Genomic DNA, 20,623 nt, shown 5'->3' with positions numbered 1-20,623 from the left:
TTAGTCACTGTTACAACTTGTGTGAGCGGCTCAAAATTTTAAATTTAAACACCCATTAAGTGACACCTCATTTGAAAGGTCTTAATAAATGAATAAGAACAGTGGAAACTAGAGCTTTCTATCTCAACCCAGTAAAAATGGCAGCTCATTGAAATTAACTAAAAATGAATTGAGGCAATACATGAGGCATCCACATTCAGATGGTAAATAACTTCTATAGATCACCACTTTCCTTACAGAATCAAACCTGTTTTACAGTTATTACCTGCTGCAGGGCAGGCCTCCCTTATCTAATCAGTTTTGATAAAGTCCAGTATCATGTTCAGTTTCTGGTTGGAATTAACAATGTAAAGACTTGATTTTGTGATACTTTATGTTGAAATGGAGTGTCAAGTGAACAAGAGCGTATTACGATCCTGATGATGGGAGGCTACAGAGAATTTATTTAATGATACTTATCCGAATCGAAACCCTGTATCTAAATCAGGAGGTCAAAATCAATTCAACGATTACAGGAAACTGTATATTATTTCTCTACACATTCTCTCACCATTGAAATACATTTTTTCTCATCAGATTGGGAGCTTTTTCATTCCGTTATTGTAAAAACTCCTTAGATGTTCTTTTAGCTATTAGAGCACAAACACCTTCACCACTTCATTATCCTTGAAAGACCTCCAGGCTGGTCTCCATGCACTTTTTTAAGAGATCCAAAAATATGAAAAGTGACAAGTCTGGGCTATAGGGTGGATGTTCCAGTGTTTCTTATCCTAATGCATTACATTTTTTTTCTTGGCATTAGCCGCATGTGGTCTCGTGTTTTCTTGTAGAATAATATCACTTCTAGCCAATTGCTGTTTCCTTTACCTTTTAAATGATAATTTTATGGCATTTAGTACTCCACGATAATATTGTGCATTGTGATTTTAAAGAAACTATATGCTGATTGTCCTTAGTAAGATTTTGGACTCCTTAATTTTGACTACGAATACACTTATGCTTGGTCGACGATTGTGGCCCTCGTTCTCAACTTTTTCACGCGCCCTATAGAAAGATTCTTTGTGTAAAGTAAACAAATGGGATCTTGATTTGGTATTGTTCCCAAACTATGCTCATAAACATCATAAACTTTCGGTTGGGTTCACCCCTTCCTGGACAAACACTTGGAATATATTCTGCTGCTCCACAGACATGCACTTCCTGTTCACTCATTCATAATTTTGATAGTAAAGGAACCAAGAGAGTTGCAGTCAGTTCTCTCCTTTCCCTAACAGTAAAGGCTCCATATGCATCAACTTATTGTAGGTCAATGATAACCTTAGAAATTTTTCAGATAACCAGTCCCATTTATAAATTACACAACCTCGTAAATTCCCAATATCTAAACAGTTCCAACAGCATTTTTCTCAAATACGAAGAAAACTTTTTTCTAACACTTGGTTCAATTAAATCCCACATGCCAACAAGAAGTAATAAAACAAACTGCTTTTATAAAAATATTTACTGTGGCAAATTTAAGTTTCTCTCTTCATCGACTGCACTATACGTTTTCTAAGTAGGAGAAATATGTGTACCTCTACTACCATGGAACTATTTTTTTAACTTTCAGGATTTCCTCAAATGTTGCAATTTATGTTATCAATTGGACTTGAAAAATGTTCAAAAGGAGTGAATTTGATGACAACATTTAGAAACAAAGTCTTTATGTAAATTATAATACATCAAATGGATTTTTTTATAGCTATAGAATTTGCATAGTAGATATAAAAACTTTCTGATAACAAACATTTTATTGATATTGCAACATGGAGTTGTGTGACCAATGTCAATGTAATACAAAAATTGATTAAATACATAATCTTGATAATGTAGCCTACATTCTTAGAAACCGATAGTTATCATATGAACTAGTGACTGACCTTTATTGGAACGCCAAAGCCGTTCCATACCGTTACGCTGCAGTGCCCTACGTGACAGCTCACTGAAGCTCTCACGAATGTTGAAGTCACAAAGTGGGCTCACCTCGAAGAACGCCATGCCGTTGCGAGTCGCGTAGAGCTCAGCGTCTCTCGTGCCGACCTGCCGCTTGAACGCCAGATGGAGCCGGTTGCCCACAAGGACTTTGGGTACCCCAGGAGCGTGCTTTGAACAAAACCAAGACAAAATAATCTTTAATACCAATATTTAACCTTCCAAGTGCTACTATCGCACTGTGCGATATGTTCGTTTTTGTTAAATTGCCGTAAAACGGTTTATTTAATAATTCCGTAATTTTCATTACAACGTAGGAGAGATTTCTCTATGCACTGGCTCTATTTTGTAAGCCTTTGAGTAGAATGAAAAATAACAGTCAGCTGATTTTGTCAGCTGTTGCCGCGCTCGCCGCACGGTACTTTGTTGTAATTTTCATCTAGGTAAGTTATCGTTCGGCAGCGACATATTGATTTGATTTGTGTTATTATTCACTGTGCGATAGATTCTTGCTTCTTGTGAGTGTATTTTCTATTTTATTATGAGTTGCTAAAGTGCCTTAGAGCACTTCAGAAGGCCTGTAGGGGGAGGCAGAAGAATGAGGATAGCGCAGCAATCAGAATCTGACTCTGACTAAGTTTCCTTAGTCAAATGTAAATATGTATATAAACAAAAGGACCATAATAAGATTTTTTACTATTTATAATTATTATAACAGACATTTAGCTTTTGTGAGGTTATATGTACATCCAAACCAAAATTGTTTGAGAAGTGTTTACTTTAAATGTGTCCATTGTGCAAGTTTTGGTGTGCAGAACATTTTTTTAGTTTGTATGTTTTGTGTGTGTAGTTTTTTCAAAAGGCTTTGAAGTGACATTTTTATTGTTCACAATGAAATTTGAAACAATTTGAATATTTCGAAATATTTATAACCATGTTTTAAAATGCATTTATAACCTCATTATCTAAAAAAAAAAAACAAAAAGAAAAAAGATTATATACTATTCATCAAGACTTTTTTTAGAGAAAAGTGGTAATTGTTTTGAATTATATTTAGTTCCTAAAGCATGTTTTTCTGAAAGAATGATATATATAACACATGATCTTTGAATGTGTATTTGTATCTAAAAAGTGGCTTTTAAGAAACCATGTATTTTGCTTCAAAACAGCCCAGCACTTTAAAGTGATTTAATTAGCACTTGGAGGGTTAATAGTCGAGACAAGGCAATATAAACATCATATTATGAGAATTATAACATATTAGTCTGTACAATAACCTATCAGTTACTGCCAATTTTGGCTCTTCTAAATTTTAAAGTTAATTCTATTTTTAAGAGTTTAATAATGTCTAATAGACATTGATTGAATCGTTCAATTAACAGTGTGAAAACTTAATTTTTCCTTTGAACGCAATAACAAAATTGCAAAAATACTACAAATTGGCATTAGATGTACATTTTTAAAATTTAATATTAAATTAATGACAGTTTAAAACTTAATAAATTGTTACTTTTAACTGTCAATAAAAACTTCAACAAAATTCAGTCTACTCACACTGTCCACCTCCTTGAGCCAACGATCAATGCCATCGAACGACCATTTGTTCGTAATATCGTAGACTAGCAGAATGCCCTGTGCGCCGCGTGAGTACGACCGTATAATGGTACAGAAGCGCCCCTGTCCACTTGTGTCCCATAGCTGCAGTTTCACACGCTTCCCGTCCAGTAGTATCGTCGTAGTCTTGTAAGCTAAGAAAAGAGAAATAAAATATTCATCAAAAAGCTAATGAGATAGTTTAACAAAAAGAAACTAACATAGTCATAGTCATAGTCATATTTCTTTATTAACATATTCTTCAAGAACAGTAATAGAGTCACAATGTTAACAAATTACATAATTGATATTAATAAATAATCAATACAAGATGTCAGAGCCTCCAATCTTCCTTGTTTACTTCTGTGAATTCTTCGATGGTGTATATTGGGTGGTCCACCAGGAAGTTGTAAAGACATCTTTTCAAGGCAGCTCCCTTGAGGTTTTTCACAGCTTGTGGCAGGAGGTTCCTCAGCTTCCTACCAATGTAGGATGGTTTTTCCTCGAAAATTGATGTTCGATGTAGAGGTAGTGTGTAATTTCCTGCATGGCGTGTGTTATGTGTATGAAGGGTTTTTCCTGTTTGTACATGCAGTTGGTCAACGTGCAAAATTACTTCTTGTATGTAGAGTGCAGTAATTGTCATAATTCCCAAGGTTTTAAATGCTTGTCGGCAGCTTTGTTGGTGTTCGAGTTCCGCTAGGGTTCGGATAGCTTTTTTCTGCAGGAGTAGTACTCTGTTCAGGTTTCCTGCAGAGGATCCACCCCAAACAGCAAGTCCATACCTCACATGAGTTTCCACCAAAGCATAGTAAGCTGTTTTTGCTGCCTCCAAGTTGCCGATACATTTTATTCGGCGTACTACATATATACCAGTGCTGATTTTTTTGCAAACCTGGTTTACATGCTCAGTCCACGTAAGTTTGTGGTCAATAGTTACGCCAAGGAATTTGATATGGTCTTTTCTTGATACATCAAGTGGGTTAGGGATATGGTCCTTCCTCTTGCTGAAGTTGATGTGAACTGTCTTCGATGGATTCATGGCTAGATCATTCCTTCTGCAGTAATTGAGGGCTTTACTGAGAGAGCTTGTGGCACTTTCGTACACTCCTTCAGCAGAGTCATTCTTAATCAACAATGTTGTATCGTCTGCATACATCACACAAGTGGTATTGTGATCACGTATATAAGCTGGGAAGTCATTCACAAATAAGACAAAGAGAACTGGGCCCAAAACAGATCCTTGCGGTACTCCGCGGGTAACAGGTAGTGGATTGGATTGATGTGAAGTAGTTACACCATAAATGGTAGTTTGCAGCTCGACTATTTTAGATCGGCCTGTGAGGTAACTTACAAACCATTTGTTAGCTGTGTCTCTGATTCCTAATGATGTTAATTTCTTTGAGATGATGTCGTGGCCCAGGCAATCAAACGCCTTGCTGTAGTCAAGAAAGAGTGCAGATACGTATTGTTCTTTGTCTATTTGGTCAATAACATGTTCAACAAGGCTGATGATGGCAGAGCTGGTTGATTTTCCTTTCAAAAATCCATGTTGCTTTTCGGTTATCAGATTTTCTTGTTTTAGGTGAGCCATGAGTCTGTGTAGAGGTATTTTTTCTATGATTTTTGAGAATGTTGAGATTAGAGAGATGGGACGGTAATTTTGGACTTCCAGTGTTGAACCTTTTTTATGTTTGGGGTATACTTTAGAGAGCTTAAGGGCTGTAGGGAACTCACCAAGGCTGAAGGACTTATTAATTATGCTGACTAAAGGCGGCATTAGCTCTTCAGAGCAGTGTTTCACAATTTTAGAAGAATATTCATCCACTCCACTTGAAGATTTTGATTTTAGGGCATTTATGATGTTCCGTACTTCATTGATGCATGTTGGGGTTAGATATAGAGATTTATCCACATAGTTAAGTGGAGTTTCGTAATTTTCATTATCATCTGCGTCCCCTGGGGAGCAGTTATTCTGTTTCAGCGTCCATTCTGCTACTTCTGTGAAGAAGGTGTTAAAGTGGTCTGCAGTTTGTGTGGGGTTGTCCACATGTTTCCCATTCACTGAGAGACATATGTTTGGCTGTAGTTGATGTTTTCCTCTTCTTTCATTGTTTATGACATTTCAAAGAGCTTTACTTTTGTTGTCAGCTGAGTTGATGAAGTCAGCATTAGCATTTTTTCTTATTTCTCTAAGTTTTTTATCATAATTTTTCTTTTTACCACCATATCTTCTTTGTCTTGGGTATTTCCTGTGGTCTCAAATTTGTGCAGGGCTTTTAGAAAGTCATTTTTAAGGTCTTTGGCCTCGTTGTCATAATACACATGTTTCCTTTTGTGTTTTTGACTACATTTTTTAGTAGGACAGGCAATGTCTAGCGTTGCTTGGAGAGTTCTATGAAAGATGTTGTATGCTTGCTCTGCATCTGGGGGACTCTAACAAAAGTCCTATCCCAAACATCAGACACAGAATATCATAAATAATCCATGCAATAGGATATTTAGGACTATTTGCATACAAATTCCATTATGTTTTACCTTCAAATCCTTCATTTTTCTATTTTACAATAATAATTTCAACAATTATATCCCTCCGATATCCCTCTTGAGTGTCTTTGCTAAGGTACTGGAGAAGGTAGTTAAGGAACAGCTCGTACACTTTTTCCAGGTATACAACGTACTTTCTCAGTGTCAGTATAGGTTTAGAGACGACAGGAGTATTTCGGATGCATTGTTTGATTTAAATAAAGAATTAAATAATGCAATCTCAGAAAACAAAAAATCAGTGCTAATCTTTTTAGACCTCAAAAAAGCCTTTGACTCTGCTGATAGAAATAAGTTAATGAATAAATTAGAACAATTAGGTGTTAGGGGTATGGCCCTTACTTGGTTCCAAAGTTATTTTACCAATAGAAAACAATATGTCTCAATTTGTAATGTTAGTAGCGATGCAATTAATGTAGACTAACAGTGTAGTTCAAGGGAGTACACTTGGGCCAATTCTGTTCTTATTATATATAAACAATATTGCCAAGCTAAATTTAAACGGAAAAATAACATTATTTGTGACGACAGACTTAATTTTCTGAAAGGAAATATATGGGCGGATGTGAGACGAGAAGCATTAAGTGATTTAATGTTACTGAAAAAGTGGTTTGATCAGAATGCCCTTTCCTTAAATATTACTAAAACAAAATTTATGCCAATCTCTTTGAATCCTCAATCGGATTATGTCTTCGGAAATCTGATCATACATAATTGTGGAAATCATAGTAACAGTACCTGTAATTGCGAAGCAATCGAAAAAATAAATTCGTATAAATATCTTGGCGTTATTATAGATTTCCGTTTGAAATGGTCAGATCATATTGAATATCTCAAACAAAAGACCCGAAAGTATATCTTTGCCTTTAAGAACCTTAGGGATATTCTTGCTGTTCAAGAAATGAAAATGGTATATTATGCATACGTGCAATCTCTTTTTGTATTTGGGATAATTTCTTGGGGGGCAGCTTATAAATCAAATCTTGATCCTCTGTTTACGGTTCAGAAATCAATTTTGAAAGTAGCTTTTAAAAAATGTCATAGTTTTTCAACATCCATTTTATTTCAAGAAACTAAAATTTTTACAATAAGACAACTTTTTATAATATTTCTTTTAATACACATGTATAAAAATTTAGATGATTTATTTGAAAGAACTCAACACACCCATAACACACGTTATTCTAGATCAACAGGAATTCTACCACTGCAATTAACTAAATCTTATTCAAACACCAACTCATACTATGTAGCTCACATGCTTTTTATAAATATAAGTAAACAGTTTCCAAATTTTAGTTTTTTCAATGAAATTTCTACAATTATCTTTAAAAGGAAAGTTAACCAGTGGTTATTATCATTGTCTATTGAGGAGGCCGAGGCATTGTTGTCTACGAACTACGGGCGGACAGTTTGACATGTGAACAGCCACCACTCCTATCCCATCATTATTCATTATCACTACCCCATTATAATCTGCGGTGACCCTGCTTATTTACCATTGTTGCTAATATTTAAATGTTTTTAAAATTAATAATATTCAATTCTTTAAAACAGGTACATATTAAAATTACACTGTTTTTTCCTTTTAATATATTCATTCCATATTCACGTATGTATGTGTATGTATGTATATGCATGTATATGTATATATGTATGTGTGTGTGTGTGTGTGTGTGTGTGTATGTATGTGGTATATAATAGTGTATTATTTTGTATAATATTTTATATTCATTTTTTTTATTATTATTTATATCCAGTTCGTTATTTCTTCAGACATGAGCAACTCGAGTCTGCGCACAGGCATCATAGCCCATGCAGGCTCATTTCCCGAGGACAATGTTTTTATACATGATGTTATTTTTATAATGTTTATTTTCTTTGTTTGAAGGTTATTTTTGACAATGGTAGGATTGTGAAGGAAACAGGATTTTTCCGGACATTTGCCATCGTTCAGTGAAACAAGAAAACAGTAACACTACGTTTCGAGATCTGCAATCTGATCTCTTCTTCAGGTAAAGAACTAACCTAATACATTAACCTGTACGATCAATACATTAGTTTAGTTCTTTACCTGAAGAAGAGATCAGATTGCAGATCTCGAAACGTAGTGTTACTGTTTTCTTGTTTCACTGAACGATGGCAAATGTCCGGAAAAATCCTGTTTCCTTCATGTTTATTTTATGATAATTATTTCTTATGATGTTTATTCTTTGTTCTCATTTCAAACTCCGTTCGGTAATGTAATAAAAATTTTACTGTTTAATTGTACAGTTTGGATTGTAATATTGTACATATATTTGGGGAAATAAAATCAATTCATTCTTTCATTCAATTTGAACAAACTCGTGACTGCCACCATTTCCGGTTTCATGTTTTTTTTTTTCAAGATATTTTTTGTGATCTTAAAACACTTACCTATATATGACATGGTTGATCAAAATTGTCTGTGTAAAATTCCACTTCATGTCATAAAAAATGTTATTTAATCATATCTAATGTCATATTAACTATATAAAAATTCAAAGCAACCAAACTGTGTACCGTACTCTTCGGGTATCAAGGACCTGCTTTGGTTTGTGGAAAACCTCTATCAAAACAATTTTTGGGTGTAATGTTTAAACAAGACTTGACTTACTGAAACCGGAAACTACTGATAAAAACAAAGTATTTCAACTCTACTTAGAAAATTCATTGAGCATGGGAGAACGGGTGCAGGAACAAAGTTATTCTCTTTCAGGTTCTTGGCTCTATGGAATAGTCGTATAAAAACTGAGAAACCTCTAATATATAGTCCAGCTTGACAGAGGTTACACTATAAAAAGACAAAAAACCAATTGCAATAATGTGATGTGGAATATCATAAGAAAACTTAAGACTCAGCCATTACTTCTAAAACGAGTTATCAAACTTCTCTACACTTTCAGCCATCTATTCCTAAAAACACAGAAACAAAGGAAATGTTATCACCATGTTTGAATGAACAAACTTGCACTAGGCTACTTCAGAAGGTACAGAAGAGACACTAAGTACAAATCAAGATACAAAAGCCCACCAAAATAGATTATTAAAAACAAACCCCAGCCATCACAAGTGTTGACCCAACTGAACTATGCCACTCACAAATAAAACGTCCAGTCATTAAAATGACTAAAAAGATACAATTTTTAGTGACAATGGAGAGCCTAGCGTAGGAAAATTGTAAATAAGTTTATAATACTCTATGGAAACGTAAGTTATATTTATCACATGATTGTTGTAAGGTGATGTGTTTTGTAAAACATTCAACAATAAAGAGTTACAGTCTTGTGGTATTTTAAAATTTACTGTAATACCTTTGTTAACCGACACTTTTTTAACCGAAACATCGTTTAACCAAAACGGCTGACAACATTTTAATTCTGTATAAATCCTTTATAAAATAAAAATTCTTCCTTTCAAAGCATTGTTGCTTGTTGACAATGTGCCAACTCACCCTCAAAATCTAAAATATAGTAATATAATTGTCAGATTTTTTCCAATGAATTTCACGAGCTTAGTTCAGCCGTTAGACCAGGGATATACACCTTCAAGAGACATTATAGAGGAACATACTTAAAGCATTTATTATTACAGGAGACGAATAAATCCAAAAGCATTCCAGAAATTCTCTAAAGAATTGAACCTTTAATAAAGAATTTGCCAGGATATGACGAAATAAACCATGAAGAGATATATGAGTGGTTATATGGAGAGTTCTTCATCCAGACAACTTGAGCATATCAGATGACGACAAAGCAGACAACAGGCAGCACAAATCCGCCAACGAGATTTTCAATGCCTTAGAGGTACGAATTACAGTAGGCCTAATTGGTTAGGGACATGACTAGGTTCCTAATTGTTGTTAATACATAATGTTTTGTTCTTTTCAGATTGCTTTATGTTTCATCAAACAATCGAATGAAGCAAAACCACATGACCACAAAAATGTTATTTTTTAATGAAATTCTTGTTATCCAAAACTGTCACTCCTCAATTATTTCGGTTAATGGAGGTTTTTTGTACTTATTTAATATTAATAATAATTATAATGAATGAACAATTCCAGAAAACATGGACAGTGTCACCCCATCAACAACATTGTACAAGTTTAGAATAGATGCTGATTAACTTAGGTTATGTTATGTACCTTTAAATTGAGCAAAATGTATGTGCTACAACTGGCTATTCTAATAGTTTGGAAATAATATCCAAAGTTTTGAGGTTCTGTAAACATGAAATAAGAAGAAGAAGAAGAGTGGATTACCCAGTTATACTATAAGACACATCAGTCAAAGCCTTTGTTATGGCACAGGTCATACGGAAGAATAACTAGTGATGGAACAATTGACTGAATTCAAAAATCGCTTAGTTTTTTTCAAAATCACTCAAATCATTTGTTTGGTTCCAATTTTTCCCACCACTAACAATATAATAACGGCTTCTGGGATTAAAAAGCTTAGTGCGCACTCTGCAAATAAATTATTGTTTAATACACTATGCCTGAGATTATTGTTTGAACTTCCCATGAGTGTGGATTAGTTTCTTGCGGTAACACTACTATTAAAAAAATAAATGAAATACTGTATCTTTATATTATTAATAAATGTTTAAAATCTACTTTTTCCTATAAGTAGTAGAACATGAGTGACTAAATAAAAGGTTAGGAAGCAAGTAATTTTCTATTGTTTAATCAGAAAAAAGCAAGTAAGTTTGAGAATTATAAAGTGATTGATTTTTTAGAGATTTTTATAATTTGTATAATTATTTTTTATAATTTGGTCAGTTTTAGGTTGAAGATCAAAGTATAAATTTTTCTTAGTCCATATTATAAAAATGTAAGCGAAAATTATTGAAAACAAAATGGAAGTAAATTTTGTTTTTAATTAATATTGGTTACTGATAGGCCTACTTTTATTAATTTTACACCAATTAAGGATAGTTTTTTAATAAAAGGCTAACCATTTATATGCTAAAAGTAAAAATATAAAATGTAATATTTCTGTTATCGTAGTTAATCTTTTCTGTAATTAGCCTATACACATTCGGTTTAACATTTCGTCATGTGAACAATATAAAAATTTATTAACCTTAGTATAACTTCAATTAGTACTTGCTTTGATCTACTGTATTAAGTTATAACAATTTAACTTAAATTTGTGTTCCACTAGAAACTAACAACTAACCTAATTATTTTATCTTGAAAGAAGACAAATTCAATACAACAGTTTAATTCTGAATAACAATACACAGTGTCTCCTACAGCATTAAGGGACAAAGGCTCTCAAAATGTGTTAACTCTCCGATGACCGATGGCACAGCTGTTCATCAATACCGCTTGTGAACTGATAAAATGGCACAGCCATCAGTCAACTTTCCGCTATTATTGCGTGAAAACCGTTTAGGTATGAAGACATAACTTGCACCAGTCGAATCCTCTACTTATAAATACCAATTCATTTTATATAGTTTATATTGGTAATATTACTCATTTTCAGCTGATAACAATCCATCGTCTGGCATCTTTGATGTTGAAAGGCCTCGTGTGAAAAAATAAAATTATTGGATAATTGTGACTTCTCTTTTATCAACTAATAGAAAAAAGTGTTTATATGTTATAATATTTCTGTTCACTACGAAACTGTGTATATTTTGTACATTTACAGTACCTTACTATCTCGTCATGTGAAAGTTACATGGAGTGAAACAGACAACAAAACTTTTACAATACACATTTTTCAATTTATGTACAAATACAAAATAATACTCTAGTAAGTGCATATTTGTATTATTTTACATTTTCTGTGGTTTCTAACAAAAAAAAATTGGCTGCAGTATAATAAGCGGCCACCAACACAATTGGATGATAATTATCAAATGATTTGAATCATTGATATTCATGACTATCCAAACAACAGAAAGGAAACTGTCAAAGACTAAAAACAAATAAAACCATATAACGTAATAGATATTTCAAAGAACAATATGGTTTTGCTTATTTTCAGTCTTAGAAATTAACGTATGAATATTAGTATAATTTACAAATTAAAATACAGTACATAATTACAGCAAAATAATAACATTTAATTACCTTTTCTTGTTCTTACTTTTCTTGATTCTCACCTTTAATAATTCTAGTTTTCATTTCGCTAATAGAAGCTGAACAATTCAGATTTAAAGGATCAAGGTCATTATCATGTAACCATTAAAAATATTGCTGTATTTATAAAATTGAGCCAATATCGGCATATTCATCACAATTGTTACTAGCCTTCTCCTCTCCTATATAAACAAAATAACAGCTGATAATCACGTCACTAGCAACAGCTAGCAATGACGTCACTAGTCTAAATAAAGCTAGTAATGATTATTTATGAATATCCATAGGTCTAATGTATTCGATAGTATCGATATTTAAAATTGATAATCGTAATCCGATTGATTTGGTGACCTTATTATTGGCTTATTATAATGTAGCCAAAAATTACTCTATAAAACTTATTACTTACCATTTAGCACATATTTTAAAAAATATCCGAATAATATGCTGGATGGGCAGACTTTAATAAGCGGCCTACACTCGTTATTAGATTGCTATTATCGAACAATTCGATATATTATCCAACTTCGATATCTAAAAATCGTACACAATAAGTTATAATAAATTACCATAACAAGAAGAATCTCGTACAATACAATTTTCTTTACAAAAACATTACAAGTCAACAAAACCAACTATGGCCTAGACTTAAATATCAAAGAAACCTTACAATATTTATAACTTGCCCAGCTTGATATCAATGAGTAACCGCTTTTGTGAAATGGAGGAAAGATTTCTACCCATGTGTTACCAAGAGCAAAACCCACATGATGAAGCCACTTGTGAGAAATATTTTCTTCATATTTATCGTCATTGTCAAAAGTCTCAAAATATTAGTTACTCCTTGTTGTTTATTGTTTACAATAAAATTATTATAACTAATAAGTTTAAATCATATGATAAGTTAAATAAATTGTAATTTATCGAATTATCCTTTGGATAAAAACAATCAAACCATTCGATAAAAGCAATCAAATAACAATTGTAGGCCGCTTATTAACCCTTTCCGGGCCAGGTGGCAATATATTGCCGCCATAGATCGCGTCTGAAAAATTCCAGGCGGCAAAATATAGTCTCCTTGATATTCGTCGCTTTCTTAAATAAATACGACGTCAAATGATTAAAGTTTTATGTTTTTTATTCCCTGGTATATTTGTAGATAATTAATATGAATATCATTTTTATTTTGGAGGTCTATGCATTTTTATTTCGAATTGTCAAGTGACATTATCAGCTGACTCGATCTTTTGTTGTTAATTCTTTATGCTTTAGTGTAATCGTATTATTGTATGCTGGATTCTTCATCATTTTATTTTGTGGTTGTAAATATTAAATTAATTTATATTTATACTAGCTGTTACCCACGGCTTCTCACGCAATCTTTAGAACCGAAGTCCTTATATTACTTAATAAAAGCAATTATGCGCGATTAGCCGAGGGATATACGGCTAGTTCGTCAATAAATTTGTAGTATTGTATAACGAAAACTCTTGATTTTCAATAAAACACCAATTACAACCAGATACCCAATTACCCACGGCTTCACACACGATTTCCTACAGAACAATTGGGACATAGGAGGCATACTTCTTTTGAACGTCGTTATTACCCTTCTGAGATCAATGATAGTCACTGGAAGATACTCCAAGCTCATGATCTATTTAAGATTTAAATTTCAAAACAGTCTCAATATGCATCTGTGAAATAACTGGAATTTTTCTCCAATATTCTATGATATTTGTATACAATTGAACTATATTAGCCCAGCGTGGACAGGAGTCAAAAAATCGGAATTCATTAGCGCACATACAATGTAATAAATGATGGCGCTCAATGTAATTTTGAAACGAAAATAGGCATATTTTAGGTACATATCATTACAGTCTAATGATTATGAGCTTCAGAAGTTAGGCGAAATTGCGTATGGTTTCTATTTTAGGCTTTGCGTGTGTATCACTTCTGGATCAAATTAGTTATATCTCCGATGCCATGATTGAGCTTGCTTTGTTGTCTCGATCGAGAGAATATGTACACACGGAGATTTGAGAACCCTACTTCTGTCAAAAAAAACAACTAAGGTTGGTTTTCTAACATTCTTTATATTTGTAGCCAACGTAAGATAGTAATTTTGATATCTGCATTGCTCTTCCGATCAAGCACGGGCATGGTTTATATTAATTATTAATAAATATTGCAGTTAAAGGTGAATTTTTACGTCAAATTTGAATTGTATTATCTGGATAGTAAAGTCTATGTTTAACAGTGATTGCAGAAACAGTTGAAACAAAATTTGCTGTTTCTCTTAAGCTTACTCTATGCTTTCAAACTATAAGTGTAAAGAAATTTAAAATAGTAATTAAATTTTATAAACATATATTTCTTTTGTTGCATTATATATGTTTACAAAGAACAGCTGATTAAATTTGAAAAGGCTCTTTCACTTAATAACATATGTTTGCTGCAATGCATTTCTTATGGGTATTTCTGTAACTTTTAGAGACCAGTGGGGCGGAATCCTGAATCGGGAACGGGATAAAAAGTATCCTATGTCCTTCTCCCAGTTCTTAGCTACCTCCCTACCAATTTTCAGCCAAATCGATTCTGCCGTTCTTGAGTTATAAATAGTGTAACTAACACGACTTTCTTTTATATATAGAAGACTAGCTGTTTCCCGCGGCTTCGCACGCGTCTCTTAAGCTTTGCCCGTATATTTCTTTGCCTTCAAATAGTGTTTGGATATTTTAATATACGTAACTACTGTGTTGTAATTGCAGTTTATAATGTGCAGGCGCTTTGATAACTTTTATATCTTGCAGTACAGCCTGGTGGTTAGTTACATCAATGGGCATTGCGTATAAACCTTCTACATAGAAAAATACAAATTTTCATAGTGATCGGTCCAATAGTTTCTGAGTCTATAAAGGACAAACACACAAACATTCATTTTTATATATTATGATTGCAGAAACAGTTTAAACAAAATTTGTCGTTTCTCTTAAGCTTACTCTATGCTTTAAAACTATAAGTGTAAAGAAATTTATATATAAATATATTTTTTGTCGCATTACATATGTTTACAAAGAACAGCTGATTAAAAATTTGAAAAGACTCTTTCACTTAATAACATATGTTTGCTGCAATGCATTTCTTACGGGTATTTCTGTAACCAGTGGGGCGGAATCCTGAATCGGGAAAGGGATAAAAAGTATCCTATAACCTTCTACAGATCAAGACGAACAAATTTTAAAAAAAATTAGGCGAATCCGTCCAGCCGTTTGTGAGTGATGCTGTTACACACGAACAGTTTCATTTTTATATTATAGATTTATATAAAAAATAAATTTCAAATAAAATTGTGTAAATATTTCTTGGTAAATAGTGTTTTTTAACTGTATTGAAATTGTTTATGGATCCTACAATCATCTGTTTACCGGTACATCCATGATGTGAATATTTATTTTATGTTTCTTGCAATGTAAGAGTCAGTTGCTTTAACACTTATAAAATGTTGCGAAGTACAATTATGCGTATTTATACAAAATGTGTCATAAAAAATTTATTTATGAGAGAAATAACACAACATTTTGTATGGTTGTTCCTTTCTAAATGTACAATATAATAAAATAGCTTTCCACAGTAAAGTTATTTTTCCTTTTTTAGTTATTTGCAAAAAAAATTTAAAAATTTGATGTAATCTATTAAAACATTATTTTTTTTAATTTTAAATTGCTTAAAACTACATCTATATATTTTTTTTGTTGATAGTATATATCTATACGAGTAATTTGGTGCAACTTTTAGGTCATTCTCTAATTTTTATTAGTCCTGAAAGGGTTAAAGTCTACCCTGCTGCACAAAGACAAAAACCAATGCATCATTCTGGGAGTTTCTTAATCGGAAAGAAGGGTTAATGAGTCACTGCTGCATATTGCATCACATTAAAATACCAAAGAAGCGATCTCACACATTCTGACAGAATGTTGTAGAAAACTGACATTAGGCCTATGATAAGAAGTAGTTCTGAAATAGCCTAAATTCCGCATGGAATGTTTAGAATCATATTTCATCAGTAAGATATTCCGCGGGTAGGCTACGATAAGCGGACCCGGTTTTTTATATCGAAATTGGCAAAGGATATTACTTAATCATAACCATCTATATATAATCAATCGATACTGATTAATTATTTTGAATTATTAACTTAAATAATCTATATCAACAACTGTAAACACTTTCAAATAATACACGTGAAGTAATATTTCAATTTTACATAATTAACATTTGATTATTAAAAATAGCAGTCAATTTTAGAAAACTACACCACATTGCTTTGAAATAAGATATGTTTTTCGTAACTTCAACATGTTGTATTCGTACCGAAAAACCCATTATGTGAAGTTTGTGGGAAAGAAACAACTGTAACTGTGAGAGTAGCAAATATGGTCATCTTCAGTTTTCCTAATTTTGGTTATAATAATTTGTTTGACCACTGTAAATATTAAAGTAGGGTAAACCACCCAGTGTTTGATAGTATTAAGGAAAAAAGTGAGACAAAAATTCATATCTGAATGACTTTTTATTGTAGAGGCATAAAAATTAGTGCATTCTGATCCTTAATTAATCTAGTTTATATATTAAATATCTATACACCAGTAAAAAGTTATATATTTTATGAAAAAAACATATAAATTCAAACAAAAACACTTTACCCAGTGATTGGTAACCAATATCCAGTGTTTGATTACAATATTACCAGTGTTTGATAGTCTTCAAAATCACATTTGTAAAGGAACTTTACTTGCTAACAACAATAAACAAGTTTTTAATTATTACTTTTAAAGTTAAAATTACTATTTATATAATATTATTTATAAGATTTATGATTTTTTCAGTATGTAAAACCAACTGAATAAATGTAATTCAACAAACAGGCAACTTAATATTTAAAGCTTCATATATGAAGCTTCATATATTAAAGCTGAATATACATATATGTATATTCAGAATTATTTTGAGGAAAGTTTATGTCAATAGCCTATTTTATTATTCATCACTTTCACTCAGTACTAGGGGATCAACGTCCGAATCAATATCATTAGCACAGATGTGACAATAAAAGACTAGTTCATCATCATCTTCGTCACTCTCTTCTATACCAAATGCATCTCTGTGTTTTTTAGGGACACATCTGTAGTGGAAAGTGTTTTTACACTGATCACATTCGATTCAACGTGCTCTGATGTTCAGAATTATTTCCGCAGAATACCTTCTGTCACACACTTTACATGTCCAGTCTTCTTCTTCGTCGAAAACTAACTTTTTTCTGGAAATTTTCTGTGGTTTGTCTGGTATTTTGTTCTTTTTTTCTTCCCTTGCCTTCTTCCTTTCTGCTTTCTTCAATTCTTCTTGCTTTCTTCTTTCCCTTTTCTTTTGTTCAAACTCTAGCCATTCCTTACTTGTGATGACTGCTGGCAGCTTCTCTCGTTTCCTCTTCGATACATTCTTTTTTTTACTTGGAGTTCCAGGCCAAAATAGGTCTTTTTTAAAGGGTGAAGGAACACTCTCTCAGTCTGTTGTAGGTGACAGGACTTTGGCTAATTTGTCTTGGGTTGTAGGTGTAGATTTATGTTTGTATGAAACAACAGCACTACTAGGTCCAGGCTGCGTAAGTAGATTGTCGAGATCAGATCCACAGTTTGGTTTTTGAACTGCATCACAGGTTGATGTTGCACTTGGAGTGGTTTTTACAGGAGTGGCAATTTAACTTTCGTTAAATGTAGCCTAGCTAATATTCATATAGGACTAAAGATACTTTTATATTGATTGATAGACTAGGATTTGAGATGCGAATATTAGGTATCGATGGTTGCATTCTTCGATATTAAAAACCGGGTCCGCTTATCGTACCCTACCCTATTCCACTTACAGTGTACAAAGGGTTAATTAAGTAAGAATCGTAAAGTGAGTTAGGGCCTACTCATAGTGGTTTGACTAAATAACCTAGTCCTAGATTAAACTATAACATTTCAATTGTTTGTCCCAATATAATCATTTAGTTCTACTGATAATCAAATTCAACCTTAAGAAAGTTTTCCATATTTATTAGCAGTGAAATACGTCAGGCCCTACAGAATACAACAGGTCCTGGTCCTATGTTAACAGTGACAAATTACTATATAATAGGCAATTTAGACTTGGATAACTTCTAGGCCTGGTTATTCTTTTTATCCAATCAACAGGCACACCTTATAAAACAATTAGCTCAGCACTAGACCAATAAGAAATTAAAATATGAAATGATTTCGATACTAACACCTACCACTTCCACTACAGAAAGGAGATTCTGAAGAACCGTCTTCAAGTCCATCAGCACTCAAGATTTCTTGTTTTCCAACATCACTATCACCAACTAATAAAAATTTCAATAAATAATCATATTGTTTCTGTTGACATGAAGAGGATCTTTGGTCCATTGCCATAACATAGGCTCACACTTTTGTTTCTTTGGAGCATAATAAACGAGTTTAGATTATTGTGAACCAAACTAAATTAATAAACAATATATAACATTCACTGCTTAAATGAATTTAGTAACACTTGTGTCCGTATAGCAAAGAAACAAAATAAATCTTTTTCTAAAGGCCACTACTTCACACGATCTTCTGCCATTTTATTTTGTTCTGCTCCTGCTCCTGCCATTCTATTTTATTCCACCTGCGTTTTTTGTGTTCTCGTACCATCTCTACCAAACCGTGTAACAATCGATTGTGAAGTCGAAGCTGCCACGTACCTTTAGCTATGTCTAAGTTCCCCTTGCTACATTTTTTATTTTTTATGTATTTATCAACGGTAATGCACCATTCACAAATATGGATATTAAGAAGGCAGCATTAATTACAGAAAAACAAAACAATAGCATGTTGCAAGCACGTCAACCAACATGTGCAACAATAAGCCAAATCAATATGCAAACTTAATAAACTAAAACAATTATTCAATAAATAATATATTGGTAATACGAGAAAAATCATAATAATAACAATAACAGTATTACCAATAAGAGCAATAGCAAACACAACAGTAACAATGAAAAAACGACAACGTGCATAAACATAAAGCAACAAGTAAGCCCATGATAATAAATAACATTACAAGACTATATAAGGTAATCAAATTAAACAACAATAACAAAATAATATAGAAGATAAGGTTTACAACACTATAAGCAATAATATAACGACCTAGAAAGTAAGTTGACCAGACTCAGATACAAACGAGAGGGCTTGGCTCCTGAAGGTCTGAAGGGGCAGTCCAAAGAACTCTGTCTGAGAGGCGTTTCCGAAGAGCATAACACGAGGGATTGTGATGTGGTAGGCATACGCAGTATGATGCTGATGTCTGGTAAAAGTCTGTATCAGGCGACTTATTGTGGAATGTGGATGTCGATCAGCTGAAGGAGCACGGGGCAATCAAGTAAGCCATTAACAACCCTGAATACGAAAATCAGATACAAGGCAATTCTTCTGGAAGAGAGGAAGACGATACTATGCTGATTAGCAATTTCATGGACGTCGACCTCAGAGAAATTATGACCACTCGTGACACCCATCAGACGAAGAAAGCGTCTCTGTACATTATTAATTAAACAGCAATGTCCAACCTTATAATGTGCTGAAATAACAGACCCATATTACAAGATAGGGCGCACAAGTGTCATGTACAGTAACTCGATGATAAAGCATTCCTTTATGTAAAAGCAATAAGTCCTAACACTCAATTTTCCTTAACGAAGATTACTGCTACTTGCTCTTCTGGATCAAAGCTAGGTGAAAAACACAGCCCTCAGTCTCTCACAGTATTAACCCTCTCCAACAGTTCTCCATGTAGATAATAATCAAAAGGAAGCAAAGATGTTGATCTCCCAAATGTCCAAACTTGACACTTGGCCGCATTCAACCTCATAGCGTTCTCCTCACACGACAAAACAACATTATTTAAGTTAGCTTGAAGAGAATACTGCTAGCGAAATGATAACACCTTCTGGAAGATCTTAATGTCACATATGAACAGTTGAAACTTGCAATCCAAGAGCCTTCCAGTGTCATTATGAACAGACTACACAAAAGGGGGCCCAGGAGTGACTCTTGATGCACACAAGACGTAGCCTGCACCACATAAACAGAAAGTTACGAAACAAACTTCACTTGTAAATTGCAACCGGTCAAATAACTCTGGAATCATTGCAAAAGAGGGCCAACAACTCCAAGCGCTTTAAGTTTAGAGATTAGGTGGGCATGATTAGGTGGGATCCAGCGACATCTTTCCATTGATATTTAGCATTCCTGAAGGAAATATAGTCAGCGTCAGACAAGATGTTTTCATATTTCTTGTGCAAGA

General features: G+C 33.2%; 1 protein-coding gene across 2 annotated transcripts in view; it reads right to left on the bottom strand.

The window, feature by feature from the left end:
- LOC124354321 (ras-related protein Rab-40B) overlaps positions 1-18,946 on the bottom strand; it is a 44,084-nt gene extending 25,138 nt beyond the window's left edge. Inside the window, exons 1-3 of one of the 2 annotated variants that reach the window (XM_046804680.1) lie at positions 18,540-18,946; positions 3,526-3,719; positions 1,920-2,142 (exon numbers count right to left, since the gene is read on the bottom strand). In XM_046804680.1, coding sequence (XP_046660636.1) covers positions 1,920-2,142; positions 3,526-3,719; positions 18,540-18,705 — 583 coding nt within the window. In that variant the 5' untranslated portion in view covers positions 18,706-18,946. The remainder of the gene's footprint in view (positions 1-1,919; positions 2,143-3,525; positions 3,720-18,539) is intronic. The other variant, XM_046804682.1, reaches the window with a different exon arrangement.
- Between the last annotated feature and the right edge of the window lie 1,677 nt (positions 18,947-20,623).

Source organism: Homalodisca vitripennis, chromosome 2, assembly GCF_021130785.1.
Source record: "Homalodisca vitripennis isolate AUS2020 chromosome 2, UT_GWSS_2.1, whole genome shotgun sequence".
In the NCBI taxonomy this organism is placed as follows: Eukaryota; Metazoa; Arthropoda; class Insecta; order Hemiptera; family Cicadellidae; genus Homalodisca; species Homalodisca vitripennis.
This window is presented reverse-complemented; position numbering and strand designations above follow the sequence as displayed.